General features: G+C 53.3%; 1 protein-coding gene across 1 annotated transcript; it reads left to right on the top strand.

Moving 5' to 3' along the window:
• The first annotated feature begins 3718 nt into the window (after nt 1-3718).
• Nucleotides 3719-20782, top strand: grm3 (glutamate receptor, metabotropic 3). The gene is made up of 11 exons (XM_084672359.1): nt 3719-4036; nt 4156-4299; nt 6908-7177; nt 7617-8248; nt 16863-17107; nt 17396-17585; nt 17709-18012; nt 18262-18455; nt 18600-18732; nt 20190-20367; nt 20630-20782. The coding sequence occupies exons 1-11, from the start codon at nt 3719-3721 to the stop codon at nt 20704-20706; spliced, it is 2685 nt and encodes an 894-aa protein (XP_084528485.1). The 3' UTR covers nt 20707-20782.
• Nucleotides 20783-22965: the final 2183 nt, after the last annotated feature.

Genomic DNA, 22965 nt, shown 5'->3' with positions numbered 1-22965 from the left:
ATAGTGTTTCTATCTGGTGTCATAGTCTCTGTAAATACTTGTTGTGGAGTAACTTATTAGGTCAGTAACTTATTAGTCACATTTGGGCAGTTTTCCAAGAGGTTATAATGAGGCGAAAATATTCACTTTCAGTGAGCACCGGGAGGGTGGTGCAGGAATGCTGGGAGAAATTATTTGGCACATACGAAAATTGATTTCATGAGCTGCCAATTAAATTAAAGCATGCTGTTAAAGGAAGGCCTTGAGTGAGATGGCTGTTAGTCCCAAGCTCTCTCTGCACTTCAGAGCCAGACACGCATAGATTCATACACACACACACGCACGCACACATCCATTCACCCATAAATACACGCACCCATACACACACACACACACACACTTGCACACGCACACACTCAGTTACATACTGTACACACCCCCAGACAGACTTGCAGATATACACGTTACACACACACACACACACACACACACTCGCATACATTTGACTCTGTGCTCTCTTAATGATGTTGGCCAACCACGTTCCAGTAATTGAGGAGTTTATCCGAAGCTTCTCACACAGGGTCGAAGCAAACTAAGTTCACTTTTGGGCCATCCTCTTTTTTTCCTGTTCATGTAACCGGTTCTAGACTGCTCTACGTCTTTAAAGGCAGAAGAGTGTGGTTAAACAAGACCCCCTTGTTGCTTCTACTGTAACTGCTCCTAAGGCACACACACAGACACACACATAACTGTCCACTGAGGAGGGGGGGGGTGACACCAGCTTGGAAATGAGTTTGAATCATTTAGAAGTCCAAACTCAGCTGGGTGTTTTTTTCCTGAAACGGGCGCCAGTGTCGTGTGACTGATGATACAAAAAGAGCATCCATTATAAACGCCTCAGGACCCTCAAAGTGTTCGCGTGGGACTGACCCAGGCGTCGGAACGGTATCCCGCTCCATCCGAGCGAGGGGGGGACGAACTCCCGAGCCTCCCGCAGCAGTCTCCTTCACTGCTCTAACTGTTCCCCACGGACGGGGACGGAATCCAGAAGTGACATCCCAGTCCACATAAACGGTAGCTGCCATGTGACCGGTCGGCTCTGTCCCTCCACACAGGCTGGGGTTCGAGAGCCCTCCGGAGGGGTGTGAGCGAGTGGAGAGGCACCGGAGCCAGCTCGTTACAGCCTCCTCTGAGCTGCCTGCGTCTGGGTTTGTCAGGAGCTTTCATCCTCCTACCTGCTGACGGAGAGGGAGAGGCGGTGTCACGCGCACGCACCGGCGCGCGCGCGCGCACACACGCACACACCACTCTGCGAAGGGATGGATTGGATGAGACGGAAAACATCCTGGCTGTCAACAGAAGTCCTTTTCGGCGCAGTTGAACTGTGAGGTTAACGGATCCGGTTCTACTGGGGAGAGGAGAGGAGGGGAGAGGAGGGGAGGGGAGGGGAGGGGAGGGGAGGGGAGGGGAGGGGAGGGGAGGGGAGGGGAGGGGAGGGGAGGGGAGGGGAGGGGAGGGGAGGGGAGAGGAGAGGAGAGGAGAGGAGAGGAGAGGAGAGGAGAGGAGAGGAGAGGAGAGGAGAGGAGAGGAGAGGAGAGGAGAGGAGAGGAGAGGAGAGAAACCAAATAGGCAGTGTAACATGGGTCATTCTCCTGAGGGTGTTGACCAGGACCATCAGCAGGATGAGGGTGGGGCTGCTTGGAGAGACGGACACCTCGATCTGAGGAGTGATGGAGTCATTGTTCTGAAGGGTTCACTGTCATGGAGGGGGGGGGGGGGTAGGGGTGCCGGGCTTTCTACCCATATTGCCACAATGTGTCCTCTTCTCTATCTGTAGTGACACACACGCAACACACACACGCAGAGACTGAGGGTGTGAATGCATGGGTGAGTGGGGAATGGATGGAACACAGATCAGATTAGAGAAGCTTTTCCGAGCTGTGGCATCAGAACACTGGGCTTATGTATCAGTCAGCCATCTGAGCTGGCTTATCCTGATACAGCCGGAGGCACAGCCACGCTCTCTCCCTCTCTCTGTGATGCGCGCACACACGCGCACGCGCTCGCACGCGCTCACACGCGCTCGCACGCATACACACACCCGGATGCACACACTCGGACACACATTGCACACACATGTGTACACGCGCATTCGCGCACGCACACGCACACAGACTGTGTTGCACAGAGGGAAGCGTCAGAGAGTTTACTGCAGCATAAATAGGAGGGGGAGAGCGAGAGAGAGAGGGAGAGAGAGAGAGAGAGAGAGAGAGAGAGAGAGAGAGAGAGAGACAGAGAGAGAGAGAGACAGAGAGAGAGAGAGAGAGAGAGAGAGAGAGAGAGAGAGAGAGAAGGATGGAGAGAAGGGGCATAGAGGGGTGCAGGCTCCAAACAATCCCATATCCCTTTAGTCATGGCCTGACTGTCTGTGGAGTGGAAATGACTTTGAGCCCTTGTTAACAATAGCCCCAAACTCCACAAAGGGCCCACTTCGCTCTTCTACTTTGTCATACAGCTTACATAAGCATTTCCCCAACTCCAGACAACATGGTGATGTGTTCTGTGTTAAATGGATTAATCAGAGTTCAATGGATCACTCTGAGTCATTGATGCTTATTGAGGATAATCTGTTGAAAGTAAGAAACAATCCCAGACAGTCACCTTGATTGTTCGGCTCTTCTTTAACTTGAATGTGTCCTCTCCTCTTTTCTCTTGTCCTCTCCTCTCTTCTCCTGTCCCCTCCTCTCTAATCTCACCTTGCCTCTCCTCTCCTTTTCTCTCTTCTCATCTCCGTTTATCCCTCTGTTCTCCTCCTTTCCACCACTCTTGTCTCATCCTCTCCTCCTCTCCTCTCCTCTCTACCCTCCCCTCCTCTCTCCTCTCCTCTGTTCTCTCCTCTCTACCCTCCTCTCCTTTCTCCTCTCCTCTGTCCTCTCCTCTCTCCCCTCCTCTCCTCTCTCTTCTCTCCTCTCTCCCCTCCTCTCTCCTCCTCTCCTCTCTCCTCTCCTCTCTCCCCTCCTCTCTCCTCTCTCCTCTCCCCTCTCCTCCTCTCCTCTCCTCTCCCCTCCTCTCTCCTCCTCTCCTCTCTATTCTCTCCTCTCCTCTCTCCTCTCTCCTCCCCTCCTCTCTCCTCCTCTCCTCACTCCTCTCCTCTCTCCCCTCCTCTCTCCTCTCTCCTCTCCCCTCTCCTCCCCTGCTCTCTCCTCCTCTCCCCTCCTCTCCCCTCCTCTCCTCTCTCTTCTCTCCTCTCCTCTCTCCTCCCCTCCTCTCTCCTCCTCTCCTCTCTCCTCTCCTCTCTCCTCTCTCCTCTCTCCTCTCCCCTCTCTCCTCTCTCCTCTCTCCTCTCTCCTCTCTCCTCTCCCCTCTCCCCTCTCCTCCCCTCCTCTCTCCTCCTCTCCTCTCCCCTCCTCTCCTCTCTCTTCTCTCCTCTCTCCCCTCCTCTCTCCTCCTCTCCTCCTCTCTCCTCTCCTCTCCTCCAGGACTGATGTCCAGGCAGCGTGCTCCCCCATGTGCGGCCCAGTCCAGCTCTCTTTGACCTTTTCATGGACCACAAACAGACCCGGCATCTGCCACGACCGCTCCTCTCTCAGGCCTCGACCCCACCTCCCCCCGCACCCCTAACCCCTCGCCCCTGACCCCTCCGACCCTCACCCCCTCACCCCTCTCCTTCAATCTTTTTCTCACCTCCGCCCCCACCCCGTCCCTCCTCCTCCTCCTCCTCCTCTCGTTCTCTCCCACCATGTTGTCCCGCGCCCCTGGCCTCCTCCTCGCCATGCTGTGTCGAGGGGTCCTGCTGTCGGTCGGGGACCCCCCCCAGCCCCGCAGGGAGATCCGCATCGAGGGGGACCTGGTCCTCGGGGGGCTGTTCCCCGTCCACGAGAAGGGGGCCGGGATGGAGGAGTGTGGCCGCGTGAACGAGGACAGAGGGATCCAGAGGCTGGAGGCCATGCTGTTCGCCATCGACAGGATCAACTCCGATCCCACCCTGTTGCCGGGGGTGACGCTGGGTGTGCACATCCTGGACACCTGCTCCCGGGACACCTACGCACTGGAGCAGGTATGGACACACACACACTTACGCGCACGCAGTCTGATATGCACACACACGCTGACATACACCGACCCACGCAGAGTCTGAGAGAGGGGAGACTATGGTTTTATTGCTGTGTTCCCCAGGCTTTGGAGTTTGTGCGGGCGTCTTTGACCAAGGTAGACGACACCGAGTTCATCTGTCCAGACGGCTCGTACGCTCTGCAGGACGAGAGCCCCCTCGCCATCGCTGGAGTTATAGGAGGGTCTTACAGCAGCGTGTCCATTCAGGTGAGACACACACTACCTGGGATGTTTACACACACACACACACACACTCACACATACATCATCGCAGTGACACACATACCTGTCATCCCTCTATGGCATTCTCCCACGGCCAAACGGCTTCCAGTCTATGGCATTGTCTGTGTTTGTGTTTATGTGTGTGTGTGTGTTTGTGTGTATGGGTGTGTGTGTGTGTGTGCGCGCCTGTCAGTGTTGATATGTGTGAATGGAGTTCCAGTGGTGTGGTATTTGTGTGTCTTCCTACTCTCCAGTAGCTCTTGTCAGAGAGCTGGGTGATTTACATAGTTTAGCATAAAACCTCCTTCTCCACTACTCCTCTGTGACTGCACAAAAGCACCCCCCCTATCAGTCGTCAAATCCCTAATCTCTCCAACTCCCTCTTTGCCTTTTTCTCTCCCTCCCTCCATTCCTCCATCCCTCTCCTTCTCTCTCTCTCTCTCTCTCTCTCTCTCTCTCTCTCTCTCTCTCTCTCTCTCTCTCTCTCTCTCTCTCTCTCTCTCTCTCTCTCTCTCTCTCTCCCCCCCCTCTCTCTCTCTGTCTCTTTCCCCCCCCTCTCTCTCTCTCTCTCTCTCTCTCTCTCTCTCTCTCTCTCTCTCTCTCTCTCTCTCTCTCTCTCTCTCTCTCTCTCTCTGTCTCTCTCTCCCTCTATACCTCTGACTTTTTCCATCCCTTTCGCCGGTCTCCCTTTTTGCAGTTCGGTTTGCCTTAAATCGCTTCTTTCTCTCTTTCTCTCCGAGCCCTCCCTCCCTCCCTCTCTGTATTCAGAGCCGTCCCTCCTTTGCTCCGTGGGGAGAGCTGAGCGTATGCTGACCTCAGCCCACTCCTCTCCTCCTTCATTGTTATCCCTCCATCTCTTGTCTTTCATCATACACCATTATCCCTTGTTTTCCCATTGGCTTTTCCATGGTGTTGTTGTTGTCTTAGCGGGTTTCCTGGAGGCAGAGTTGTTTGCGAGACAGGTTCTATTCTGGTTTACGAGAGCCATTCTGCCGGGGATGGGAGGGCAGCCCTCGCCGGCTGCCTTTCTGCTGCTGACTCTGAATGAAGGCACATTAAGTCATTTTAGGTTTAACCATGCCCAGAGAAAAAGACATGCCTAGCAGCCATTTGCGTCGCCAGGCTTGGTCTGGTCTCTACGCGTGCGTGTGGCCGTGCGTGCGCAGGCGTGCGTGTGTTTCGTCCGGTGTCCACACGTGCATGTGTGGACGCGTGCGTGCCCAGGGAAGATGAACGCGCGTCAGTGGGCATGACTGTGCGTGTGTGACCCGCATTAGAAGTGGGAAACGAAAACCACACAGCACCCCTCCACTGCACCAACGTCCCCTCCTTCATTCCAGCCCCTCTCATATTCTGCCCATTTCTACATCTCTCTCCTCTCACGAACAGGGGCAGATTCTCTTGCTTCCCCCCCCCCTGCTACGTTGCCACCTCTGAAGTCCTGGCCACTCTCCAGACCCGCTGCCCTTTAACCACACAGCTTGGTTTGCCTCTGGGAACTGACACGAGCACCGTGCCAGAAACCAAAAATACAGACAAAAAACCAGGAGCTCTATGACGTAGCTGGTTCAAGTTAACACCGCATGACCGGCTCTGAGGACCGCGCTCCCTCCCAGCCCGTCTCATTCCCTCCGGACCCTCTTGCCTCCCTCCTCCTCTCCTCTTTCCCCTCCCCTCTCTCATCCCCCCCCCTCCTCCCTTTCCCCACCCGCCTCCCACCTCCCTCCCAGGGAGTGAAGCTCGTCTGTCTCCTCCCACAGCCTCCACACCCTGCTGACACACGCGTGTCACATGAATACACGTGTCCGTGTCCGTGTCTACCTGGGCCCCAGGTTTGATTGGTGTGTGCGTGTGCACATGCCGCGTGATGTTTGTTTTCATCTTCGGGATTATTAATCGAATGAGATTCTGACATGTTGTCAAAACAGTTCATCAGCTGCGCTGCGAAAGAAATATAGATGAGCCCAGAGTGGCAAGACCTTAACAGGATTAAACTGGAGCTAAATCAGAGCTAGCGTGCAGTCTGTGTGTGTGCACGTGTACCTAAATTTGCTCGTGTGGCGCATAACTGTGTGCGTGAGACGTGGGTCTAAGGATAGTGTGAGTGTGTGTGTGTGTGTGTGTGTGTGTGTGTGTGTGTGTGTGTGTGTGTGTGTGTGTGTGTGTGTGTGTGTGTGTGCGTGCGTGCGTGTGTGTGTGTGGATGAGTGAGTGTGAGTGTGCATACGTTTGCATTTGTGTGACATCAGGGATAATGAAATGCACATGACCAAACTCAATCAGTGGTAAAAGCAAGTAATATATGGATACCAGACCTGAAGTCCGGCACCAATGAGAGTCAAGGATTTATTGAACTCTTGAGTTTATTTGTTTTCCTGTGTGTGTGTGGCTTTGTGAATGGCTTTGATCTTAACATAATTGTTTATTCATCAATGACTCACAAAGACCCCAAAATCAATATGACCTCCAAAACCAGCGTTCCAATGTGATATTATAGATCCACCAGGGACACGTTTTCAACTCTTCAAATATGCACGTGTGTGTGTATGTGTGTGTGCCCATGTGTGTGTGTGTGTGTGCATCTCTCGTCCCAGGTGGCCAACTTGCTCCGGCTCTTCCAGATCCCCCAAATCAGCTACGCTTCCACCAGCGCCAAGCTCAGCGACAAGACCCGCTACGACTACTTCGCCCGCACCGTGCCCCCCGACTTTTACCAGGCCAAGGCCATGGCGGAGATCCTGCGCCTCTTCAACTGGACCTACGTGTCCACCGTGGCGTCGGAGGGCGACTACGGCGAGACGGGCATCGAGGCCTTCGAACAGGAAGCGCGCATGAGGAACATCTGCATAGCCACCTCGGAGAAGGTAGGGCCCGGCGAGGGAGGGGAAACCTCCGGAACATCTCTAGTTCTCTCGGGGAGATATGGCGTTATCTCAGGGACATCGCTAGTTCTCTCGGGGAGATATCGCATTATCTCAGGGACATCTCTAGTTCTCTTGGGGAGATATCGCGTTATCTCAGGAACATCTCTAGTTCTCTCAGGGATATATCGAGTTATCTCAGGGACATATCGAGTTATCTCAGGGACATCTTTCGATCTCTCTGGAATATATCTATTTCTCTCAAGAATAGCTCTAGTTCTCTCAGGAACAGCTCTCTAGCTCTCAGAAACATCAGAACCGGCTCCTACGACCATACTGGCCGCTGTGACCGACACTGCTGTACAGTATTGTGTGTCTTCCACTGCATTACGAAGCCACTCCTGCCATGTCCTGTGGCTCACCTGTGTTTCCCACCCTCCAGGTGGGCCGCTCCAACGCCAAGAAGTCCTACGAGGCTGTGATTCGCCAGCTCCTGCAGAAGCCCAACGCCCGCGTGGCCGTTCTCTTCCTGCGCAGCGACGACGCCCGGGAGCTGCTGTCGGCCGCCGCCCGCCTCAACGCCTCCTTCATCTGGGTGGCCAGCGACGGCTGGGGCGCTCAGGAGAGCATCGTCAAGGGCAACGAGGGCACCGCCGAGGGCGCCATCACCCTGGAGCTGGCGGCCAATCCCGTGCCGGATTTCAACCGCTACTTCCTGAGCCTGGACCCGGCGAACAACCGGCGGAACCCCTGGTACCGGGAGTTCTGGGAGCAGAAGTTCCAGTGCTCGCTGGGCGGGGGCGGGCCGGCGGGCGCGGCGGCGGGAGGGGGAGGGGAGTTGGGAACCCTCTCTCCGACCCACTGTCAGAAGGGCCTGTCGGTGGACAAAAGCAACTTTGAGCCGGAGTCTAAGATCATGTTTGTGGTGAACGCCGTGTACGCCCTGGCACAGGCCCTCCACAGGATGCAGCGCAGCCTGTGCTCCAACACCACGCGCCTCTGTGACAGCATGAAGGCCCTGGACGGACGCAAGCTCTACAGGGACTACATCCTCAATGTCAGCTTCACAGGTCAGTAGAGGAGGAGGAGGAGGCCATAGAGCAGAAGCTACAGGCCAAGGAGGAGGGAAGGGAGGCGTTAAGGGAGGAGGAGGAGGAGGCGGAGGCGGAGGAGGAGGAGGAGGAAAAGGAGGAGGAGGAGGAGGAGGAGGAGGTACAAGAGGAGAGGGTAAAGTGGGAGGAGGAGGAGGAGGTACAAGAGGAGAGAATAAAGTGGGTGGAGGAGGAGGAGGAGGAGGAGGAAGAGGAGGAAGAGGAGGAAGAGGAGGAGGAGGAGGAGGAGGAGGGAATGGAAGAAGAGGTGAAGGATGAGGAGGAGGTTAAGGAGGAGGGGGGAGGTAAAGGAGCAGGGGGAGCTGAAGGAAGAGTAAGGTGGCAGAGAGGAGGACAGAGGGAGGGGGCTGTACCAAGAGGAGGGATAGAGACATACCTATGAGATGACAAAGGGGTGGTGGATCTGACAGAGGGGTGGGGGGCTTAAGTACTGTTCACCTGGCTGTCATTGACAGACTGACGCGTGTGCTGGAGGTGAGAAAGCACAGTGCTTGCTGATTCCGACCCGAAGCCTCTCCTCTCCCGCTAATGAGATTGTGTGTGTTGTAATAGCTGTAGCAGTCCCCCTTCCCTCCTCCCATCCCCTCTCTCCTGACCGAGGATGAGGGGAAAGGGGGGGGGCATGATTGGGTTAAGTGACGGAAATCGTGTGGTGGGGGCGGGGAACGACGGGAGGGGATATCCAAAGGAAGGAGGGTTAAATGGGGTGCTGGTGTATTTGAAGGAGTGACGGAGGTTTTAAGGTGCTTACCCCCGCCCCCAAACCTCCCCCCCTGAGACCATGACCGGGGGTACACACCCACACCGACGCACAAACACCTCAATCACTGCAGCTTCACAGAGAGAGGAAGGAAAGAGAGGAGAGGGAGGGAGCGAGAGAAAGAGAGATGAAGGGGGGCGCGGAAGGCTGGAGAGAAGGTGGGAATGGAAAGGAGGTGGAGGAGGGGAGGAAGTGAGGGAGAGAAAGAGAGAAGCCAAGGGGATGGAGATAGAGAGATTAGGTCTCGGAGGAGGAGAATGACAAGAGCAAGTTTACGAGAGAAGAGTGAGATAGAGTGAGTGAGAGACACAGAGAGAGAGAGAAAGAGAGAGAGAGAGAGAGAGAGAGAGAGAGAGAGAGAGAGAGAGAGAGAAGAGAGAGAGAGAGAGAGAGAGAGAGGGAGAGAGAGAGAGAGAGAGCTGAGGTACTGTCGGAGTGGGACAGTATGCGTCAGCAGAAGAGGATTCTCTTTGAAATTCCTCATCTTCATTTTTGCCTCGAATAAAAAGGCTCAGAGCTCTGCTGTCTGAGAGGGAGGGAGAGAGAGAGAGGGAGGGAGGGAGAAAGACGGAAGGAGGGAGGGAGGGAGGTGGAGAGAGAGAGCCAGGCAGCCGCAGCCTCCAGAGTAAACCAACGATAAACACACGCTCACAGAAGAGACTGGTTGAGAGTGAAAACAGAAGTCAAGAAAGTTAGAGGAGAGAAAGACGAGATGGACAGATAAAAGAGAGTGAGCTGAAGGGAAAGAAAGAAAGAAAGAAAGAAAGAAAGAAAGAAAGAAAGAAAGAAAGAAAGAAAGAAAGAAAAAGGACTCACCACACACATATCCCTGTGGAGAACAAGGGATGATGCGGATGAGGATGAGGACGGTCGTCCATTCCAAAGAGTAGGGAGTGGTGCTTGTTTGTGAGCTCGTCTCAGGCGCGCTGTGGAGAAGCCTAGCTGAGGTAGAGTATGGGGTAGGAACGCGGGGTGTAAATACTGCAGTGTCTCCATCTGCAGTGCTCTCCCTCTGAACCGGGAGAACCAGTGGGAAAAAAAACATCCTGTTCACTCGTCACTGAGACTCTTAGGAGACTCACCACAGTCACCTGTCTGTCTGTCTGTCCGTATGTCTGTCTACCAGCCTGCCACACCCCACTGTCTCTCACGACTGACGTTGTCTTTTTAATCTCTCCTCTCCTTACATCCCCTTCCCCTACCTCCACCCTCCCCCCCTCTCCTCGCCTCCTTTCTCTCACCCTCTCCTCTGTTTACATCCCCTTCCCTTACCTCCACCCTCCCCCCTCTCCTCGCCCCCCTTCTCTCACCCTCTCCTCTGTTTACCTCCCTTCCCCCTACCTCCACCCTCCCCCCCCTCTCCTCGCCTCCCTTCTCTCACCCTCTCCTCTGTTTACATCCCCTTCCCCTACCTCCATCCCCCCCTCCTCGCCCCCCTTCTCTCACCCTCTCCTCTGTTTACCTCCCCTTCCCCTACCTCCATCCCCCCTCCTCGCCTCCTTTCTCTCACCCTCTCCTCTGTTTACCTCCCCTCCCCCTACCTCCACCCTCCCCCCCCCTCTCCTCGCCTCCCTTCTCTCACCCTCTCCTCTGTTTACCTCCCCTTCCCTTACCTCCACCCTCCCCCCCCTGTCCTCGCCCCCCTTCTCTCACCCTCTCCTCTGTTTACCTCCCCTTCCCCTACCTCCACCCTCCCCCCCTCTCCTCGCCTCCCTTCTCTCACCCTCTCCTCTGTTTACCTCCCCTTCCCCTACCTCCACCCCCCCCTCCTCGCCTCCCTTCCATCACCCTCTCCTCTGTTTGCATCCCCTTTCCGAACCTTCTCTCTTCTTCCCGGTCACCAGCGCTCGCCTCGATGTGTCCTGGAGGGTTCATGTTCTGTGTGTTACCACGGTGACATCCATAAGCTGTAGACCCGTGTTGGTGTCAGCATGGCGAGGCTGTGGTGTAGTTGGTCGTTTCGAGAGGGTGTGTTTCGTTTCATCTCCCGCAGTCGTCATGTGAACCCATCTCTGGCTCTCTGGTGTTGCTATGGTAATGATCCTGACACTTTTGCCAATTGTTGGAGTAATCCTGTAGAATATGTGTGTGTGTGTGTCTCTGCCAGCCGTTCAGCACACACAACTTGAACGCCTAGTGGACTTGTCATGCTCACTCACACACACACTTACATGCATGTACACGGTTTGGGGACACACACTTATACAAGCACACACACACACACACATCAACACATAGTCAGCTTGCCTTGCAGAGAGACACAGCTTGATATGTTGGGTTTTTTTCCGGCATGAAATCGCAGACACCCCCAACCCACACACTTTTCAAAGCCATCATTCAACTCCCACCCACTAACCTCCCCCCATCTGCGGCAAACAGATCAGTATACACACGCGCACACACACACACACACACACATCCCTTCTGTTCAAATAGCTGTGATAGATGTTATATTCCCTCTCCTCTGCTCTTTTATGAGTTTGTGTTTGTGCAGGTGTGTGCATGTGTGTGTGTGCATGCGTGTGTGTGTGTGTGTGTGTGTGTGTGTGCGTGTAATATGTCTGTGTTAGCAGAGGCGGTGTGCCTTCAGGGCCATATTGAGCTGAGAGCTTACTGTAATGGTTAGATGCCAGAGAACAACCTTCACTCTTTCTCTCTCCCTCGCCCTCTTTCTCTCTTCCTCGTACGTCCTCTCTCGCCGTCCCTTCTGCTCCGCACAGAGAGAGACGGCACCTCCCACTCGTGGCTACTTCACAAGCCGCTTCAGTCGCCGCTATTATCGCGTCTCAAGTCTAGCCCTTTCCTCTCCGCTGGCTTTACCTCATCCCTCTATCTCTCCCTTCCCGCCTGCCTCCTATTGATTCCCTCTCCAAAGTCTCTCGCCCGCCCCGCTATCGCTCCCCTCGCTCCTTTCTCCACGCTCTCTCTCTCTCTCTCCGCCCTATCTCTCCTTTATGCTCCTGTTTGTTCTCCTCGCTTGTCATTCCCCTGCGTTCCCCCCTCTTATCTTGTCGGGCCCCCTCTTCCCCTCCGCCTCGCCTCCTCTGCTCTCTCCACCTGCTCTCGTCTCCCCTGCCATTGGTTCTATTGTCTGGCCCCGTCATTCCGCCTTTCTCTCCACTGTCTGTCGTCCTCTCGCTGGGCCCTTCTCGCGGCCCCTCCCCTCCCGCGTTCTGCCTCTCTTCCCTCTTTTCCTCCTCTCCTCTTTCTCCTCCGTGACTTCTCCTCACCCCTTCCCCCTCCTCCTCCTCCTGTGGCCTGTTGCCCTGCTGGCCAGACTGTGCTTCAGTCCCAGGAGACTGGGTCCCTAGAGCGAACAAGCTGTGTGTGTGTGGGTGTGTGTCTGCGTGTGTGTGTGTGCAGCGATGGAGGGGTGTAAGCTCCGTGTACACCCTCGCTATGACGTGGTACTGTCGGTTGCCTGTGACACGCATGTCCCATTCCCTGTCATCTCGCACACTCGCTAGGACCCAGATGTGTGAGGTCACCATCCCTGGTGAGAGGAGAGGGGCGGGGCAGGTGGTGGAGGGGGGCGGAGGAGGGTGGAGGGGGGCGGAGGAGGGTGGAGGGGGGCGGAGGAGGGTGGAGGGGGGCAGAGGAGGGCGGTGGAGGGTGGAGGGGGGCGGAGGAGGGTGGAGGGGGGCGGAGGAGGGTGGAGGGGGGCGGAGGAGGGTGGAGGGGGGCGGAGGAGGGCATTGGAGGGTGGAGGAGGGTGGGGGGTGTTCCCGGGGGGAAGGGGTTGCTGAACATATGCTCTGCAAAGCCGAATGATCCTGTTTAAATGTTACCTGTTCTCTGCTGTTTGTGTGTGTGTATGTGTGTGTGTGTGTGTGCATGTGTGCGTGTGTGTGGGAATGATTGATTCTCATTAAATCAATTGGCGCACAACTGATATCCAATATGAACCGTTACTGCCCAGCTAACAGTCAGTCACAGCCAGCTGTTGTTGAGTTCATTCACACAGCACACGTATACACACACCTGTACCTGGTTCTCTTCATGCCTTCATGTTCTTTTTAACGGTAATAAATCAAAGCGTTTTGCAGGGAGGGAGAGGACATAGAACACTGGAACACACCAGGGGTTGGAGCCAATCCTCCTCATCTGTTCTCCCTCAGATGATTAGTTGAAACACCTTTGTCTCCATGACCCTCATCTCTCTCTCTATCTCTGTCTATCTCTCTCTGTCTCTCTCTGTCTCTCTCTGTCTCTCTCTCTGTGTCTCTCTCCTCCGTCTCTCTGCCTCTGTCTCCCTCTGTCTCTATTTCTCTCTCGCTCTCTCTTGTTCTTCCTCTCTCTCTCTGCCTCTCTGTCTCTCTGTTTCTCTGTCTGTCTGTCTCTCTCTTTCTGTCTGCCTGTCTCTCTGTCTGCATATCAGATTATTTATTCTCTGTCTTCATTCTCAGTTGACTGGATTAAAGGGGATTGGCTCTTTTGCTGAAGACCCACAACCCCCCTCCTCCCCTCCTCCCTTTAATACCCACAATCCCCTCTGGGCCGCACTTTAGGCCGACATGGCTGAGAGCGTAATTAATTTCAGAGCTTCTGAATGAAAACTATGTTTTCCGTCTACTTTTAATTAATTGAGAATAATAAAGATTCTCTCAAACACAAGTTATGATTTCTTTTTTTAAATTCATTTAACTGCGCATTTGCTCTGCAGATGGGAACATTCCTCCCGTCTCCCCTCTCCCTCTCTCTCTTTCTTAGCTCTCTAGTGAGATTACTTCAGCCGCTACGAGCAGACCTGAGAACTCTATTCCTTGTTTCTACAGCCTGTCTGGACCGGATATCTTGCAACAGCAAATACGTGCAAACACGTGACGACTCGTGTTCTGATATCCAGCTGCCAGCGACAAGAGAACAATAGAACACGATTAGAGGCAGCGATGGGTAAAACCCAGAATGACCCCAGTGCGCATGGCCTCGCAGAGAAGGGCTGTAGAGAGGGTGTTGGCGATGTTCTAGAAGCAGCGCTGCTGGAGAGCACCTCTCACCTCGCAGTGTTAGCCACCTCCAGGACATGGAGAGGCTCTCTGAGTGGCTGCTGTGTGGGAAGTGCCTGGGCCCCAGTCCACTGCTGTCCACTGCTCTGGGCTCCACGTCCCAGATGGGTCCCTTCTGCCCAGCCCGGGGAAGAAGTCAGCCAGGGTTTGTTCCAGGGTTGGGGTTTGAGGTGTGTGTGTGTGGGCAGAGGTTAGACAGACAAATAACGAACATAAGGCTTCAGGCAAATATAAGGCTTTTTTTGCTGTGAAGATTGAAAAACACTTCCCATGTAGTAGATCTTATGATATTCCTACATGACCTCTCTCCCTCCTCCATGTGAACCGCAGCACACAATGTCGTCCAATTTTCCCAAACAGGAAGCAAGGAGACGTCACAGGGTTTCCTTTAACCTGAGTGCAGATTGGACCTGAGGTCTCCCGTCAATCATTCTAGCTGGAGCTATGACAGAGCGCTGCGTGAACGAACATGGCTCTGTCGGACGAATGGAGGAGAGTCAGTCAAGCCCCAAAACCTGCCTGTCTCAGCTCTGTAGCATCTTCACAACAACGGCCTTCACCTTCCTCAACTTGCAGTGTCATCCACTCGCTGGATGAGGGCTTGTGATTCATCAGTCAAGGCTGACGTTTGCTCAAGGGATACAATTTGCTCCTGTCTCTTGGGTATGGCTGCTAGATGGAATCACAAAATGTAACAGCGCCCTCTAGGGAAACACCTACGTAAAACGATACCTCTAGCGGGATCGTACAGTATATAATTATCTGCTTAATTAGCCCAGGCTGCGCACGTCTAGTGTATTATAGGCAGCAGTTATAATAATATTGTGATAGGGTGTCTGTTCATTTGTGGGTGTTGCTGTGTTCTACGCTGAATTGCCTCATAAGGAATTTGTAATAACCCCCAGTCTAAATATATTATCCCCTCATAATATATTATCCTTATTGAAATCATATCAATTCAACTGTCAGTGATGCATTAACCATCAAGCCCATTCATAACAGTGTCTACGCTTGACTCCTGGTGGAACCCTGGGAAGATGGAGCAGTGAGGAGAGCTTGAAAGACAGTGTTGAGAGAGGAGAGAAGATAGAGAGCTACGCTGTCTTTGTGATTTATGGATTTCATAAGCCCTAACCCCTGTCCTGTGTGGCAAGCCATTATTCTCTCAGCTCATTGAGTCCTCGCCACAATTTCAAAGCTTTAGTCCCTGTCAGCGTTGCAAACACTTACATGCGCACGCAAACACACACACGCTAAGAAATACTCACACTAACAAACAATCGCAGTCCCTGTCAGAGTTATAAACATTCGCACACACACACACACACACCTTTATTCACTGCACCAATACAAATGCTCACATACGTACACCCATACGGCTTTAGTTCCTGTCACTGTCGCGCTCATTCACAGACATAAACATGCATACACACACAAACACACACAGCTTCAGTCCTGTCAGCACTCTGTTCCGTCAGAGCTGTGTTTAATTGTGCGCTTCAATCAGAAGTACCTCAGGACCTGATGAAGGCATCCCTCCTACACACACACACACACACACACACACACACACACACACACAGAAAACACCACCAACATAGTCCCACACAGTCGGTAATATTCAAACACTGTCTGACCGCCATCCCCTGACTGAGTGAATCGTGAGTCCACCTATCTCTCTGATTAGATTCCATCCTGGTTCGAGAGGAATATCAAGAGTGATCCACTCTGTTGTCTTACTGAGAAGAGCCCAGTTTGACGGCTTACACTCAACTATGGCTGGAGTGCCTTGCTGCACTCTGACACGCTCTGGGAAACCAGTGTTCGAAACAATCTTCTTTAAGAGCCAGGACAGAGCGTGTTCAGCTCAGCGTCAGCCACAGACGAGAGAAAACAGGAGCATTGTCTTGGCAAGCTGTGGAACAACAACTTCTGTCAGAAACAGCAGTGGTAAACATTAGCTCTCCATCAACAGCATCTAGTCTGAGGGTGCCAAGACGAGGCACGAATGTTGAAGTGTCCTTTTTATGACTCAAATTCTAATTGCTTTGATACCAGTCGAAGCATTTTCTTTCCACTTTTATCATCTGTTTTATTTGCGTCCTCGGGGTGGGTTGTGATGTTACAAAGATGAGATTACAGAGCCATTAGGGGAAATTTGCCCCCCACAAACTCATATGAGGGGTCCAGATGCTGGCTAGCCTTGAGGGAAGGTCTGGAGACTGGAACCTATGTGTGTGTGTGTGCGAGAGAGAGAGGGAGAGAGAGAGAGAGAGATAGAGAGAGAGGGACAGAGGGAGAGAGAAAGGGAGAGAGAGAGAGAGAGAGGGACAGAGGGAGAGAGGGAGAGAGAGAGAGAGAGAGAGAGAGAGAGAGAGAGAGAGAGAGAGAGGGAGATAGAGAGAGAGAGAGAGAGAGAGAGAGAGAGAGGGAGAGAGAGAGAGAGAGAGAGAGAGAGAGAGAGATAGAGACAGAGGGAGAGAGAAAGGGAGAGAGAGAGAGAGAGAGAGAGAGGAGAGAGAGAGAGAGAGAGAGAGAGAGAGAGAGAGAGAGAGAGAGAGAGAGAGAGAGAGAGAGAGAGAGAGAGAGAGAGAGAGAGAGAGAGAAAGGATAAAGGATGGTCATTGAACCCAGAGCCGAAACCTTTAAGGTGTCTCCATCAACACAGGCGGCGTTGCCCCCCAGTCATGGAGGCGCTGGTAATGTCCTCACGCTTTAACGCCACGATGTAGGGATGTCAATGAGGCGTTGCTCAAATGAAACATATCTCCTCTCCTCACCCCACCCCCTCCAACCCCTCTTTCCCCGAGCAGCTCCCTTCTCCCCCCGGGCAGTGAGGCGGTGGTGAAGTTTGACCCCAACGGTGACGGGATAGGCCGCTACAACATCTTCAGCTACCAGCACTCCGGCGACCGCTACGGCTACGTGCCGGTCGGGGAGTGGGCGGAGACTCTGAGCCTGAGCAGCGATCTGATTCGATGGCCCCGGGAGGTAGTGCCCACCTCGCAGTGCAGCGACCCCTGTGCTCGCAACGAGATGAAGAAGATGCAGGCGGGTGAGGAGGAAGAGGAGGCCTGGCACCCAGCAGAACGGTGTGTGTCGTTTTTTCTGCAATTAATCGTTTAAGCATTCTCTTTTTCTCTCTCTCTCTCTCTCTCTCTCTCTCTCTCTCTCTTTCTCCCTCACCCTCTCTCTCTCTTTCTCCCACTCTGTCTTTCTCCCTCCCTCTCTCTTTCTCCCTCCCTCCATCCCTCCCTCTCTCTTTCTCCCTCTCTCTCTCCCTCTCTCTCTTTCCCCCACTCTCTCTCTCCCTCTCTGTCTCTCCACCTCTCTCTCTCTCCAGGGGAGTACTGCTGTTGGATCTGCACGGCCTGTGAGCCTCATGAGTTCCTGGCGGACGAGTTCACCTGCTCCCCGTGCGCACCAGGCCAGTGGCCAAACGACGACCTCACTTCCTGTTACGACCTGCCCGAGGACTACATCATGTGGGAAGACGCCTGGGCCATCGGGCCAATCAGCATCGCCTGCGTGGGGTGAGTTGGCTGCGATTGGAGGAGGCTGACCGGAGGATGATCTGCCGTGGAATCTGAGAGCGACGTTGAGAATGGGAAACGCTGAAGGTGTCCTTACTCTGTGGTTTGGTTTTGGTGCGGCAGGTTCATGTGCACGGCTCTGGTCTTCTGGGTGTTTGTGCGCCACAACGACACGCCCCTGGTCAAGGCCTCAGGCAGGGAGCTGTGTTACATCCTGCTGCTGGGAGTGTTTCTGTCCTACGCCCTGACCTTCTTGTTCCTGGCCAAGCCCTCCCCCGCCATCTGCGCCCTGCGACGCCTCGGCCTCGGGACCTCGTTCGCCGTCTGCTACTCCGCCCTGCTCACCAAGACCAATCGAATCGCCCGGATCTTCAGCGGGGTGAAGGACGGGGCCACCAGGCCGCGCTTCATAAGCCCCTCCTCTCAGGTCAGCCAGCTGTCAATCAAATGTCGGACGGAGAGATGAGTGGGGTGGGGTAGATTCCCTTTAATTTCTCTAACAATATCTCTTTCCATCTATCTCTCCTTCTCTTTTTTCTCTCCCTTTATTTCACCCTCACCCTCTCTCCCGCTCTCTCCTGCTCTCTCTCTCTATCCCTCTCTCTATCTCTCTCTCCTGCTCTCTCTCTCTCTCTCCTTTGTCTCTCTGTCTGTCTGTCTGTCTGTCTGTCTCCAGGTGTTTATCTGTCTCAGTCTGATCTCTGTCCAGCTGGTCATGGTCTCAGTGTGGCTACTGCTGGAGGTTCCTGGCACCAGACGCTTCACGTTACCAGAGCGACGGCAGACCGTCATCCTCAAGTGCAACGTGCGCGACTCCAGCATGCTGCTGTCGCTCGGATACGACGTGCTCCTGGTCATCCTGTGTACTGTGTAGGTGCAGCAGAGGCGGTCCAGTGGACGGCGTCTGTGTTAGCCAGAGTCCCACTGGTGACTTGGCAACATGCATGAGCTCCTAGAGCCGAAGCCCAGTGGGGAGCTGTGTGGGCGGGTTGTTGACAGCCTGTCTCTGTCTAGGTATGCTTTCAAGACCAGGAAATGCCCGGAGAACTTCAACGAGGCCAAGTTCATCGGCTTCACCATGTACACCACCTGCATCATCTGGCTGGCCTTCCTTCCTATCTTCTACGTCACGTCTAGTGACTACAGGGTACGGGTACACACACACACATCCCGGATTGCTGCAGTGGCACATGGGCAGACAACGTCAGTTGTTGAGGTGTGCACGCCCATTCTGTACATGCTAATCCAGCTAGCTACAGTCCCAGCTCTGCCGCAGTCACTGACAGACAGACCTCCTGTCAGATATCCCGTCAAACTGCTGACACACTCTCAGGTTTAACAGCACGAGGACCGAGTGGGTTTACCTGATTGGTGGGTGACGCACAGGATTCATTCAATTCATTCAGAAAGGTGAGAAGACCTCTCTTTGTCTTCAATACACACTTTCCTGGCACCGACAGGAGCACGGGAGCAGACGTAAACACACAGAAATACGTCTGGATCAACGGAGGGAGCTGCCAACCAGCACTGGGATTGTCAGTAGGGTTTTTTAGGGCTAAGCTCAGCTACGCAGGGGCATGAAAGAGTGCTGATGCCAGCCTGTTCATCTGATCCTTGAACATTCACACATTTACAAGGCAAAAGAGACTTCACACACACACACACGCACATATACACAGTATTACTGCATACACATACTTTGTAGTGGAAAATTCCCTGGCCTTGGCAATCTTACTTTATGATTAGTCAGGCTGTGGGAAACTTCAACACCCAAATCCACGTGCAGACACACACGCTTTGCCGGGTGGGTGGGGGGCTGGGTGGGTGGGGGGGTGGCTTAGTGGGGGGGTTGGTGGGTGGGTGGGTGGGTGGGTGGGTGGGTGGGTGGGTGGGTGGGTGGGTGGGTGGGTGGGTGGGTGGGTGGGTGGGTGGGTGGCTGGGTGGGTGGGTGGGGTGGTTGGTGGCTGGGTCGCTGGGTGGCTGGGTGGGTGGGAGCGAGCGAGCGAGCAACGAGCGAGCGAGCGAGCGAGCAACGAGCTCTAGAGTATAGCAGGGACGTGTCTGCCTGGGGGCCACCAGCCATCGCTGCCTGACCAGTGATCAATGAAGAAAGGAAGTCTTTCGTTTCTCTTGTCTTTCCTACTGTGTTTTTTTTGTTTAGCCAGCTAATATTTTAATAGTATAATAAATCACAGTGAGGGTTTCTATTGAGGAACAGTAGAGTTTGGCCAGTAAGCTACAAGGTCTCTGTTGATGAAGTGGTATATCGACCAGCGCTTTAATTGATCTCCCCTACCACAGTCTCACTGTGGTAGGTTCACAGTCAGGGTGCTAATGTAAAAGCAAATGATGAATGTCTCTCATACAAACTAGACTGGTTTTATCACAGGGAACACGATGATTTCGTGTGGGCTTCTATCTATATCTTGAGGGCAGTGTCACAATAATGATGGATTCAGTCAGAAGACGCACTGATCCTCAAGTGAGAGAGGGGGTAAGATTTGAACTTGGCAACCTCTCGATCTTCTGTCAAGTCCTTTACCCCCTGAGCTCTACCCATCTCCCAGTGTGCAGGAGTGATGGTCCTGTGTTGTGTTCCTCCAGGTGCAGACCACCACCATGTGCATTTCAGTGAGCCTGAGTGGCTTTGTGGTCCTTGGCTGCATGTTTGCTCCCAAGGTCCACATCATCATGTTCCAACCGCAGAAGAACGTGACCAGCCACCGGCTCAACCTCAACCGCTTCAGCGTCAGCGGCCCCGCCACCACCTACGCATCACATGGTACGCATGGTCAACCTGCGGTCAGAGACACGCCCCACTGAGCTGTTGGGTTCACAAAGGTTTATGTAAGAGCTCTTCCCTTCGCTGTGTTTGCGTTCCACGTTGAACCGTGTCGAGTTTTCCCTCCCTGTGTTATCGTGCCTTCACCTGTTTTCTTTCCTTCTCTCTCCCTCCCTGTACCTCTCTCTCGCTCTTTCTGTCTCTCCCTCTCTCTCCCCTCCCTCCTGTCTCTCCCCTCCCTCCTGTCTCTCTCTCTCCTCAGCTTCAGTGAGTGCCAACTCTGTTCCCACCGTGTGTAACGGGAGAGAGATCGTCGACTCCACCACTTCCTCTCTGTGACAGCCCCTCCCTCTTCACTGTCCAACCCCACGAGTCTAACTTGCGACTGTTAGCCAATCCGCACACATTGTGCTGCCCGCCCTTCCTCTTATCCCCCTACCCACCCCCCCCACACACACACACAAACACACACCTCTGCCCATCCTCTCCACCCCTCCCCATGGAGTAGAACTGTACCGTTTGACCGTCTGTAGAAAGTGTGTATCTATTGATCAAAGTTATTTTCTAGGGATGTAAATACATGGAATCTACGTTGTTGTAAGTAGAGAAACAAAAGAACAAAAAAAAAACGAGAACATTTCTAGGAGGAAATTTTTGGAGCCTTTGTTTTTGATAGCTTTGTTATGACACTGTGTACATAAACAGAAGCTGTATCTTGTTAGGAGGGTGACTTGGGTATGAAGCACTAGTGGCCCTGCCCGCCTCACCTGCAATATCCCATAGACTTTTTATTCTCGTGCATTTTTGTAGGTCTCATTGTAATAATCGATTCAGTATGCATTTCTATGTCGTATCTGTATATTTGTACATAATACTACTGATGGTTCAAACAGCACAATGTTGACAGTATTGTGTAACCTTAATAGAATGAGTGTGGACGACGCATACTTGGCGAGGTGCATAGCATAGATGTAGAATAAATAGAACATAGACATGCAAAGCTCCGAAATCCATGAGTCATCGACGTAATGTGGAAGCACCTTCGAGTCTGTCTTTCATGTGCACCGGGAAGGGCGGTGCTGTGCTCAGACAGGTGTGGTCAGGCATCTGTAAAATGACTCATCACTCTAATTGATCACCCAACATGCCCCCTTTGCCAATCATCTTTAACAGAAATGTCCTTTCTTCTAATTCTATTCCTAAAGCGTTCTGTAGCTCCCTTCATCTTAGTGGCCATTAGTCCCAGGCTTGTGTTCACCAAAGCAAAAATGATCTAATAATCGCTAATAAATGCTCATTTTTTGGACCACTACAAAAGTTACTTCCATAGAGCATAACAGCGTTACAGCTACGATCCTACAGTTATCTCAGTGACAAATAGCTCATTTATATTTCTGATCTGAATTGTGCCATTCACGTCGGAATGTCAAGATATATTATATGTTGTCATGAACTGTTTGCTTTGTTGAAGACATGACTCATGTGTGTCTTTAAACCTATCTCAGCGCATCCTGTGGTCATGTGATATGTTTTTGTTACGGCTATGTGCCTTAGCGTGTGTCTGCTAGTTTTAGGCTCCAGGTGGACGCTGCACATGTGGACAGACCTACGGACAGCTCACCATCGCCCCACATCGCTATGGAAACCATCTAGGGGTAGAGCTTTGACCTGGCCCCAGGTCAAAAAGCAAGATCATCCTACGGCGAGTGTTAAGTGTTTACCTGAGAGAAGCTGCATCTTAATAGTCTGAAGTTGCGGACTTGGCTCATCGCCTCTTCTCCACTTGCACAGACAGTTCAGAGGAGGAGGAAACTATTGAGACGCAGCCTTAGAGCAAGTCATTTACATGTCAGTGTTTGGTGTCGTTGAGAGGGACCGACCATGCAGCAGCTGGCGATAGCAGGGCTCAGTCGCTGGCACAGGGCATCAGAGAGCTCCGCGTCAGCTGCTGGTGATGCCACCACAGCAGGAGGGTATTAGCACAAAACCTCCGCAACATTAGAGAAGCATGTCAGTTCCTTGAAGGCTCCAAATATGCCCGACTTCCTCTGTCACTCTGGAAAGGGAGACAAACAGAAGGAGGGATAGGGAGATGAAAATAAAAACTAAATCGCGTTCCTTTCATGTCGAACGGGGGGAGTGTTTTAAACCGCGGTGTTTGTTTCTAATAGCCTACGTCTTTTGAGACGATGGAGCGCTGCCCCTAGAGTCCGCGCCCTGCCAAGTTGCACGTGTCCCCGCAAAACTGCATCAAACAGGCAAAGACTGACCAAAATGGAGAGGACGAAAATAAAACAGGAGGGGGAGGAGGAGGGGGGCTAGAAGAAGAGAGACAAGAGAGGAGACAGAGGGAGTTTGCGGTATGGATCCAGAGCAGACGTTGACGTACGGAGCGCTGGTGTGCTGGGAGAGAACTGCAGCAGAGGGGAGCAGGATTATGTAAAGCACTCCCACAGCCTACAAGTCACAGCTGAAAACATCCCAGAGATTGGGAGGGCTTTGTTGCCTCTCGGCTTATCCATTCACTCCCCCAGCCCTGCTCCCGCAAGGCGCCTCCCGCATGCAGGGTTGCCACGGACAACCGCTCCCACATCTGCT

Source organism: Hypomesus nipponensis, chromosome 14, assembly GCF_054491055.1.
Source record: "Hypomesus nipponensis isolate SF chromosome 14, ASM5449105v1, whole genome shotgun sequence".
NCBI classification, from domain to species: domain Eukaryota; kingdom Metazoa; phylum Chordata; class Actinopteri; order Osmeriformes; family Osmeridae; genus Hypomesus; species Hypomesus nipponensis.
This window is presented reverse-complemented; position numbering and strand designations above follow the sequence as displayed.

Coding starts and splice junctions, on each gene's coding strand:
- grm3 (XM_084672359.1), top strand. CDS start 3,719: ATGTTGTCCCGCGCCCCTGGCCTCCTCCTCGCCATGCTGTGTCGAGGG. Junction 4,300..6,907: donor ACAGCAGCGTGTCCATTCAG/GTGAGACACACA, acceptor CTCTCGTCCCAG/GTGGCCAACTTGCTCCGGCT. Junction 7,178..7,616: donor GCATAGCCACCTCGGAGAAG/GTAGGGCCCGGC, acceptor CCCACCCTCCAG/GTGGGCCGCTCCAACGCCAA.